This window comes from Austrofundulus limnaeus, unplaced genomic scaffold (assembly GCF_001266775.1).
Source record: "Austrofundulus limnaeus strain Quisiro unplaced genomic scaffold, Austrofundulus_limnaeus-1.0 Scaffold172, whole genome shotgun sequence".
Classification (NCBI taxonomy): domain Eukaryota; kingdom Metazoa; phylum Chordata; class Actinopteri; order Cyprinodontiformes; family Rivulidae; genus Austrofundulus; species Austrofundulus limnaeus.
Window position 1 is genome coordinate 339274 of NW_013952574.1, and position 11148 is coordinate 350421.

General features: G+C 39.4%; 1 protein-coding gene across 1 annotated transcript in view; it reads right to left on the bottom strand.

Moving 5' to 3' along the window:
- Window positions 1–11148, bottom strand: part of LOC106523969 (sarcoplasmic/endoplasmic reticulum calcium ATPase 2) — a 20374-nt gene that overhangs the window by 1532 nt on the left and 7694 nt on the right. The window contains exons 5-7 of the mRNA XM_014017560.1: window positions 10904–11042; window positions 1655–1735; window positions 75–160 (exon numbers count right to left, since the gene is read on the bottom strand). Of these exons, the coding sequence (XP_013873014.1) occupies window positions 75–160; window positions 1655–1735; window positions 10904–11042 (306 nt within the window). The remainder of the gene's footprint in view (window positions 1–74; window positions 161–1654; window positions 1736–10903; window positions 11043–11148) is intronic.

Sequence of the window (11148 nt, forward strand, 5' to 3'; positions counted from 1 at the left end):
AATAATAAATAAATATTAAAAAAGAAATATAAAGTAGCATGCAARTTGTAGGAAATGTGCATATTTTCTCTTACAGAAAAGAGCATGTTCTTCTTGTCTTGATTGACAGCCCGAGGGTCGGGGACGGGGTCGGTGTGTTTGATGACAGAGACAGACTCACCTGGAAGGACAACACAGGACATCAGGTTAAATGATTCAACAGACAGGTACACGTTACACAGCCAACTGTCACATAACATTTACAAGAATGAYTGAATTCATACTCAGGCCTGTCAGCAAAAAATACTCACCTCTTTAAAATCTTTCATACCAGCTGTGGTCAAAAACTGCTGTCAAATAATAACTAGTAACTTAAGTTTTTACTGGTTTTCTCTTCATTCACAAAGGAGCTGAGCCAGCCAACTGACCTCTGACCTTTCCAGTTCTGCTCACGTTGATGCGCGTGTGTGAGGACCATGTGATGTAAGTATCTTGTKTGTGACACAAAGAAGCCTTCAGTCTAAATAGAAAGTGGGCTATCGCAGGATAATTACTGCAGTTTAAGGTGCTTTCAAGCTAAAAGTGCAAATGAAGAGAGAGGYTGCGATGGCATTCAAACCCTTTATTTGAAGATTTATTTGTACATAAGACTGACCTGAACCTGTCCTGAACATGAAGGAGGCTTCATGAATGTTTATGACTGCTGTCATTAAGTGACATTTGGTGAATTATGACAAGTTGACACTGTTTTAAATGTCATTTTTGTCATATCAGTCTCTGACTTGAAGGAAATTTTGTGATTGATTAACTGAATATTAGACGCAGTATTGTATTTTATACTTTCTGATCATTTCAGCCTTTAAGTTACAGCAGACAAAGAGTTGATGTGTCTTATCATGTGTTTTATTTTAGCCTAAACAAAAATGAGTTATGTTCTGATGTAAAAGGTAACACCTCCAGAGGTGTAACCAGGAAGAGATGTACATTATAAGCTCAATTCATAAATATAGTAGAGAGAAATTGTCAGTGTTTTGCAGAGTTTCTGTTCAGAGCAGGGCTTCTGTGTTGTGTTTTGGTTCAGCCCAAGGTCTGACTGAGGCCTGCTGTGTGCTGTACTGTGAACCTGATTGGAGTCAGAAGATTGAGATAAAGTTTTAAGGAAAAATCCAGTGAATTCCTGTTTATTCGGACATACCATTTTGAACAACACATACAGTATTTTTCTACAGACTGATGTGGAAATGTCAAGAGATACTCTTTTATTGTATTTAAAGCGTCATGTGATTGTATCACATCATAGGATTTCTTGGTAAAGTTGCCATAACCAAGATATTTTAAACAATGTCAACTTTGCATTAAACATGTCATAAWTGATCAAATCACACTTAATGACAGCAGTCATAAACATTCAAGAAGCCTCCTTCATGTTCATGTTTATGACACTGTCATGTCAGTTTTATGCACACCCCTTCAAATAAAGTGTTATCAAAATGTCCAATAATCATTAAAAAAATAACAGATACATGGTAATAAACTAAAATCTACATTTTCCCAGTCAGTATTTATAACCTTTACATTGTTTCCTGTTAACACAGGTAAAACTGATTTTGTATTTAAAAATAACTGTGTGTCGACAGGAGAGAGTCATTGGATTAAGGAGTTTGCAGAGTCTCACCTGTCAGGATGGACTGGTCCACTCTCAGAGTTGTTGATTTGATTGAACAGATGCGGATGTCAGCAGGCACTTTGTCTCCAACTACAACCAAACACACCCACGATTAGAGAAAACAAACAAGAGAAGGAAGAAGACAAACATTTCCTGTGTGGGAGGGACTGTTCATGCTGAATCCATCACACTATATTTGATGTTCAAGAAGTTGTACTTTGCACCCAATGACTAGCATCCACTGACACTGGATGTCTGTTCCTCAAAAAGTCCACTTATTGTTATGTAAACGGTGGTGAGTGTGTCTGTGCTGGCCAAATGAAGATTAAACAGACGAGAAGACTGTTTTTTCTAGGCAGTAACTCAGCATTACAGTAAACTGAAATGATGAAGCGCAGCTCATTATGGCTGTTGTGCCACGCTGCAGCCAAACAACTGCAATCACTGTCAGGGAAAAGAAGAACTGAAGGAGAAAAAGGAGAGGAAGTGAAGGACTTGTGAGCCATAAACAGCCTGTCTCAAAGGAAAAGGCCAATTTGGGTCCACTGGAATTGCTATGACCCAATTCAGCCTTCTAATGGTACATAAAGCAGCTGAAAACTGGGGAAATGGCTCAGGTTACGGCACACTTCTGAGTGTATATCCTACATACAGACCCTGTTTTCTTTGAAGGACTGCAAACCACCCACCACCTTGTATGCCAAAGATTTACATAATGATTGTGTGATACGTGTCAGAGCTCGGAGTACGTGTTGGAGTGACTCAAACCTATTATCAAACCAAATTTTAGCTCAATATCTGGAAGATCAACTAAGTTRTAGCTATTCTGCTTTGCTAAGGTTGTGCAGCTGATGCAGCCATCTTGAATGATGCTGACTCTATAAGCTGATCAGTTGCAGATGTATGTCCGAGGATTCCTCTTTAGTTTTATTAAAATCCAACTGGTTCATGAGATGTTTGTTGTACGGCACAGAGCATGTCACATTCTCATCTTAGAGGAAATCCAGACTRACCATCTGTCAGCTTATCCTACATTTGCTTTACAGTTTTGATTTAAACGTGTGCAAAAATAGCATTTTGTTAAAATATAATGAATTAATGCCTTATCAATGTATCATTTAAATGAAGTGTCTGAAATATAATCTTAAAAAAATTTTCTGAAGTATTTTTTTGAATAGTAGCAACAAAAAACTTGATTTTGAGGATAAACGCCTTAAAATTTAGCATTTTTCCCTGTGAGCTAGCAATGTTTTTGTTTCTTTTTACAACTGGGAAATCTTAATATACAAATACTATTTGAGTTTTCCTCTTTATATTGACAGTAGGGCTGCCACAAATCATTATTATTGTCGACTAATCACTGATTATTTTTTTCGATTACGGTAGTCGACTAATCAGATCATACGTTAATTGAATATAAAACATAGAGCTTATCACACCAGAATGCAGCTGCCATTACATAACCATCGTTAGATTTTAGCTATATGCTAACTAAAAATAATTGCTGTGGAAGGCAAGTTTTGCTCTGCAGATATTACACAGGTTTCTCTTTCATTTTCTTAAAATGATCTCACACTTTTGAGCTCCGTTGTCAGGTAGCCATGATACCAGAGCCTGTCTGTATAATGTCTTGTGACGTCCACAGCCTACCCCAGTTACCACTACTGTGCATGTGTGTCAAGGACAGAAAGGCAGATGTGGCAGTGGAAGGTGTCAAAGCAGTTTGGAGAGAAAAACAAAGCAATAACTAACTAACTAACTAAATAAATAAATAAATAAATAAATAAATAAATAAATAAATAAATAAAATATATATATACATTGACTATTTTAACTATAATAACGATTATACAGTATTAACAATTATATCGACTATTTTAATAGTCGATTTAATCGTGACTAGTCAACTAATTGTGGCAGCCCTAATTGACAGCAAAAATTACTCAATAAATGTACATAAAATTAGGATTTAGACCAAGCAGTAATGTATCATTGTGACCAACAAGACAAATTATATCATATCTCTGGATCTACTTAAGATATCAGAATGTTCCAGGTGTCAAAATGTAGCTTTTAAATCCAGGAATTTGAAAATTTAATGAGGTCATTTTGACCAAATTTGACTCAATCCTCTTTTCGATATGATGGGTCACATTTTAAGTGGCAAATTTAGTACAGTTTTTCCATTTAATAGATTTATTTTTGTATTAGAGCCTATTAAATGTTTTTAACAAGAACAGAGAATTTCTCCAGGAAGCCACAAAGCTCACAAATACACTTCCTGTTCTGTCTTTCCTTTCAAAGATAAACAGCGTCTCAGTTGAGCCAAGAGGCAGGAGCAGAGGGACAGTAACGACAGCTCTCGCTTTAGATCCCGTACAAAAAGGGTCCCGSTCCTTTTTAAAGATGCTGTTAAAAGCTGGAACCGTCCCAAGTGTCACTTTAATCCCGCTTTGATGAAACGTGTATATCCTTCGTCCTTCTACGTCAACATCCTCTTTGGGCGCAGTCCAAACTTCATCTCAGGCACGAACGCTTTGGACTTATTTTTTTCCCCTTTAAAGCTGTATTTGCCGACGTGTCTTACAGTCCAGGAGTCAGACATTTTACAGTACAATGAGCTCACACCTGGTGACACATTGCACCCAAAATGACTCCCAAAGGTGCCTTTTAAGCAGCCCTTTAAATAGCAGGTGAGGCAGAGCTGCCAGCTTTGACTGGCACCTGCAGCTGCTGGGTGTCAGAGAGCAGCCAGTGTTYGAGCCAGCCAGGAGGCTACATGTGCTGATGGCAGCTGAACAAAACACTGACCTCCCCGTTCATGCTCACAACACCATTTCACTGCAGGGAACAGGCATCTTGCAGCTTTTCAACACATCTTAAACTAAAAAACAAACTCGCCAGCTGCTTTTTACATACATGTAAATCCAGTAAACAAATACTCAGTCCTCACAAACAGGTGATAAACCTTTCACTGCTTCTTCTCCCTTTGAAATAGATTTTCCTCTAGTGTGTTATACACTAGACAAGTGAAGCTATGAGAAACAAAAAAAAAACTGTTTCTACTAATGTGTTGTTTACTTTTGTAACTACTGCTGTGACTAGCCAAATATTCAAGACTCCAGTCTTTTGTTTCCACTTGTGACAATGTCAGCAGAGGACTGATGTTTAGTTAACAGTTGGCTGGATAACAAAKAAATATTTAACCACTGAACGGTTTGACATCCAGCTAAAAAACAAAAAACCCTGCAACAAGTGTAAACATGTCAGCTAACTTGTAGAGTCAGTTCCCACCTACGATCCACCTCTGCCTTGTCTTCTTCAGACCGTTTCTGCTGTYTTTGTTTTGAAACTTAAGCAGACAGTCTCTAGGTAGCACGATAGTTTTAGTCGCTACAGTAACAAAAAAATATATTCCAGCGCAAAAAATAGAGGTCAAGCCAGAATTAACTGGTTATTAGTAAAGCTGCATTAAAACTAGAATCTGTATGTCAGCGTTCCTCTGTAAAGCCCAAAAATAATTGATAATAATCTGATCTGACAGAAGATATAAACTGTAAGAAGTGGAGAAACGTGGGAACAAGTTTGCTTTGAAGACTCCGGTACCCCTCCCCCCGCTGTAAATATTAGACGTTTTAATAGACGCAAACAGACTGAGTCTCTCGTTAGTAACAGACCTTTAGCTTCTTGTTTGAAGAGCTTTCTRGATTCAGTGAAGAATGAGCTGCCTGAGAGTCTTCAGAGATGGCTGAGTTTTCTCACTCATTTCACCAAAACCCCACTGCTGTGTATGCAAAACGTTGTTTTTTTTGATAATTTTCTATGCAACACAATATTCTGTTCACAAACGTCAGCACCCTGTTCCCAATAAACTCACGTTTTGATGTGTTTTTATAAAGCTGCAGGAGGAATGATAAACAAAAATAGCTAAATGGTAATAAATAGGGGTGTAAGAAAATATCRATACACTGAAATATCGCGATATTTCATGTCCCGATACTGTATCAATATTCTAAAGCCCTGTATCGATTTTTTATTAAGGTTTAAAATGTCAACTTTCCTGCCAGCCRTTCATTTTTATGTTGTAGTTCAGCCTCTGACCACTAGTTGGTAGCAGTGAGCCAGCCATTTGGTTCCTCTACCTCTTGAGCGCCAGAGAGTAAGAGAGCATTAGCATTGTAAGTAAACATTAGCTTCATGCTCCGATAGCTGAATCTGAGCAGAAAAGGCTGACACCCTCTGCCTTCTAAGCTGAGGTRAGGTTACAAACAGTTACTTATTTGTCACAATGTCTGTATTTTAAGACAAATTAAGTGTCTTGTGCGGAAGGCAGGCAGGCATATATATGGCGCATGCATCTAGCGTCTTGAGCTCGGTACTCCCTCCGTGACATAAAACTCTGTCTGTTGCTCTCAATGTCCGGCTGATGATCACATCAAAGTCCATATACTTTATCCTGCTGTGTTTGCTTCAAAAACAGTTTAACTCGTTTAGCTTCTCCATTTCTTAACTGGTTTTCTTCAGGACCTGCCCTGCTGTTCGACCCACAGTTATACCAATCAGGTTCTGGATGCAGGTCAGCTGATCCCAGAAACTCTGTGCAGCAGCTTCATATCATCTGTTTACTGAACTTTATGACAACATAAAGVCTATTGTTAAGTGTTGGGTGACCAAATTGTAAACTAATATTAAAAACTAAAATCTTCAAAAAATATATTTTCAAACTATTTATTGGTAAATTTAGTCTAACAATTGAAAACATGGATTAAATTAGAAATATGAAACAAATAAAATAAAACACATACAAAGCAGAACACAGCTAAATGTATCAAAAGCATGTCTCTGTAATATTACAATTTTCTGAGACAATGAATTTTGGTTTTTCTTTTTTTTCGGTAAGAGGTTTTTATTTAATAGAATTTTTGGACAAAAATATCGCAATATATCGCCTTGTTTACAGTATCGCGATATATCGTATCGTGACCCCTCTGTCATGATATGCATCGTATCGCCAAATTCTTGCCAATACACAGCYCTAGTAATAAAGGTGCACACCTTTAATYACATATAGTAAACATAKCACTGATCTCATGGAATCAACCACAACACTTCTCAAGTCTGCTATTACACCACTCCAAGTTATTCTACATCAACAAAGTTCTACAAACTAGTTACAGGAGATAAAGTGTCAACATGAAGACAGGGCTGATCAGTTTAACCTGATAACAGCAGGTCAGAAGGGCATGTTCACCACACGTCTCAAGTTCAACACTCTCAGTTATGACTCCTCACAGAAGCGCTCCTGGGCTTCAGATCCACATTTCAATGGCTCATTTGTAACGAGACAGCATTCCATGGATTCCCAGCAGTCAGCACAAGACAGAGTTAACAAGGCTGAAGACTTGTTGAGCCAAGAGTCTGTAAACCAAGAAGCTCCATCAGTCAAAGACTGCAGCTGTAACAGAAAGTACTTTACATTCATWTTTCAGATATGGGCATAATTACAGATGCCAAGACAAAAGCATTGAAGTAGCCTTATTATTAATCTGTTAAATTTTTTATTCAAATTATACACCAAAATGTGCCAGAAAGTTGGATTTTATTAGTCTGAACTGGAGTTTTGATATTGCTAAAATGTTGTTTGTTGTGATTTTTGCAGATTTTTCCACAGATATCTGACTAACCTCAGGTTTTTTATTAGTGCACATCCAAGTGTGCACAAATTCAGCTAACTTTTAGCTGAAAATATTCTCTTCCAAACTGGAAGTAACCACAGAGTTGGATCATTTAATTTATCATATCTTCTACATAAAACACTGCAAGGAACATAAAAATTCACAAGTGTGACCTTCAGAGTCTACTACTGCTCACAGTTCAAGAACTTTTAAGTTCCAACTTWTAGTTTTTACACTGCCACTGTTTTTAGATGAGTTTGCCACCCTGTCTGCCTTGTTAACTTGTCAGGGAGTGACACACACACGTGTGGTTACCATGGTTTGTTTCTCTCTTGTTGCAGGTGTGGAGGCAGACTTCAAATGTGTTGTCTTGTGTTTTCTTTATGCATCTCTCTCATATCTTCTTGTCTCCTTTGCTATCTCTTTTTTTCRCTTTCCTCCCTTTTCTCTTCTTTGTTTTACCTTTTCCATCTCGGTGTTTGTTATAAATTAATCACAAAAGGGATTAATAATAAATATATAACAAGTGGAGCATCATGGTGAAATGTCTTTATGCTGCACTTGTGAACGTAAAACTGTTGGGCTTCATTTGGACACTCAGACATCAGTTCTGAGTTTCACATTGCCGGACAGGACACGGTAAAAAAAACAAAAAATAAAAAACAGTAATCATAATGAGCCATTGTCATAATAAGTTTTAACATTTCTATGATCTTGGGTCTTTTTTTATTTCTTATAAAGTTCATATAGCAACATTTCTTTCTTCCTTTTAGAAGCTTAGATTTTTTACAAAATGATGTAGGAATTTTTGGCAGCTGGCATTCCTCACCGTTTCTCCAGAAACTGTTCTAGTGTAAATAAACCCTCATGGGTTATGGGATTTGATGCCACTGTTTGGTTTGTACAACAGGTCAGCRCGTACGAAAGCCTCTCCTCCTTTCTTGGCTAAATGAGACCGTTTCTCTTGGACCTGCTGAAAAGCCAGGAACTGCTGCCAAAAGACTGTTGCTCAGTGACAGCAGAGGCTTGCCAGACCACAGTCAATGCCACACACTGTCCCCGGGGTCTGGAATCCTGCTGCTGGGTACAGTAGAAGTACACGCAGCGTGGTGGGGTGGGACGTTTATCAGCAAAGTGCTTCCCTTTAAGGTCATCTCACTCTGTCTCCAGCACAATAGGAGCAGATGGGAGATCCTCCCCTCGACCCCCCCCCCCCCCCCCCCCCCCCCCCCCCAATAACCACCAGACTCCCCAACACGACAGGAGAGGACAAACCCACTGAGCTCAGAGAACGTTAACGTCAAAACAGTAAACTGACAGCACACAGGAGTTAATACATAAATTATATTTATTAAGTCTGGCAAAACGAGGCACTAAAATAACTTATCTGAATATAATTATTGGAGCAAACATATTTTGTTGTTTAAAGTCTGATAAATATATCACAATGGATTAAAAGTGCAGCACATTTTGTGGCTGTGAACCTGTGAAGTGATCTGGCATGAGTAAAAAGCACGGTTAAAGTGCCTGTGACATCAAATTTTTGTGATAAATGTGATTGCACTTTTGGAAAGATAACACCGATAACATATTGCAAATGCTACTTCACACTACTGAGATGAACAGTTTAGATAATTTTAGTCCCTTTAAGAGAGAGATGAAGAAGAGTAAGGGTTAAAAAATATTGTTTTAATAAACAAAGTTTTCTTTCTTAAAGAGTTCCCCTTTGTTGTCACTTCCTGTTTCACTTCAGCTGAGCCAAGTTCAAAGGAAAATATGCCAGTTATGTGAAAAAAATGGGTTAAATCATGTGTACTATGACTATTTTCCTGAATATGAAAGTATTTTCTTCGACTTTTTATATTTGAAGGATAGGCATGTCACAGGCCCTTTAAACCCCCCGACACAGATCTGACTGCTGGCACTTGTCACAGACCAGGCAGCCTCAGAGGGCTCCTCTCTGCGCTCGGCAGCAGCCGGCCAGCCAGCGTCTGCGTCATCACACTCCTCCACATGGCACAGTCCCTTTGAAGCTCGGGGAAAATATTCCTCATGAAGAGGAAGCCTGACAGGAGGCACTGTGAACGATACGTGGGAGATTTATTAAGCATGGAGAACTGATGAGCTCGTCCTGACTGCAGGATAAAACGTCCAGTTTTGCTGCCTGCTGGGGGGGGAGGGCAGGTGGGGGGGGCTTTTTACAACCAAGCCTCATGCTGCTGACAGAGAGGCACTCTGCTGCTTTCATCTAAGGGTTTTACAGGGTTTTCTTTCCCAACTCAAGCCAAATATTCTTCTAACTCGCTTCGCACTCTCATTGAAAGTTAATTAGAGCACTAAAACTAACAGAGGTTAAACTGTACCTTTCTGCTGTCTCTGTCCTTGTCAAGGTGAACGCTAAAGTCCTGCTGAAGCAATGTTCCCTGATTAGGAAGGTAGGGGCACACACGGTGTGGGACCAGACAGCTGTCATTTTCACGACTGTCAGTGCCTCTATAAATACAGCATTCCAGAATCGAAACGGTCCGTGGCAGCTAAAAATAAAACCTACCACTATGTGCAGAAAATCTAAGCATCACTTCTGTGGCTTAAGGTCAAACTGAGTATCAAGATAAAGCTCGTGCTTTAAGGACTCCTGCATTCCTCAGCACTGCAGTTTCATTCATTCATTCCTCTGCAGACATACTGATAAGCTGATAGGGAAACTAGGGAAACTGTATTTTATTATTTATTTATTTTTTAAATCAAAGCTTCACATGCTGAGGAGTTCAGCTGCAGAATACGCTGACTACACCTCATCAGAAAGAACTCAACATGATGATGGGAAACATAGGGAGGATGCAGGAGGTGCTTTCCACCACACTGATCTCCAGCTTACTGCACACACACAGGTTTGCTTTTATATCCCTGTGGGGACCGTGGATTGACTTCCATTCATTTTRTGGTAATTTTATATCCTAACCCTGACCATTTACCCTAAAATTAACCTCACAAGTACCTACCTGACCCTAAAACTAACCTAAACTCAATTCACACCTTGGYCCTAAATCCAACCCCCCACGGGCTTTGGTTCCGACCAGGCTGCCTTTTTCTGGAAATTGGTTCCCACGGTGTAGGAAAAACGTGCCCCCCCGCCGCCACCACACACACACACAAGCAGGTCTTAATAGAGTTTGCACTCACCCCCTTAGAGACAATGGGTTAATAGGAACATCTCAAAATACTCCACTCTCACAGGGTGAGTCACCTCTGCAGTGGCTCTTTGGGATGGAGAGTTTTGAGCTAAACTCTACCTGGATGTGTGCGGTCAGCCCAGAGAAGGTCTTATTAGAGGTCTATACTATATGTCGTATCATGTGAAAACAAAGACAGCTTCTTATCTTCAAGAAGAAAGAGAGAGGCTGTGGATAAACAGTTTAGGTTTTATCTCTTGCTAACCTGAACTAAACTGAGTATTTGTTTACTGGATGTGCAGAGAAAGCTGTGTTTCACCTCTTCCTCCTCATGTTGTAATGTTGGTTTTGTGAGATAAAAAGTGCTTTAAACAGAACAGAAGAGGAGAGGAGATGATAAGGAGACCTACCAGCCACCTCCACGATGTCCCCCGGGACGATGTCTCTGGCCTTGATCCTCTGCACAGTTTTTCTGTCCTGCCGGTACACTTTCCCCATCTCAGGCTCGTACTCCTTCAGCGCCTCGATGGCATCCTCAGCGTTTCGCTCCTGGTGAGGACAATAGTTAGTGACAACATTATGAACTGCTCTGGAGTACATCAGTATCACAAGGACACAAATGCTGTAGAGGTTCTGGACTTGATTAATATATATA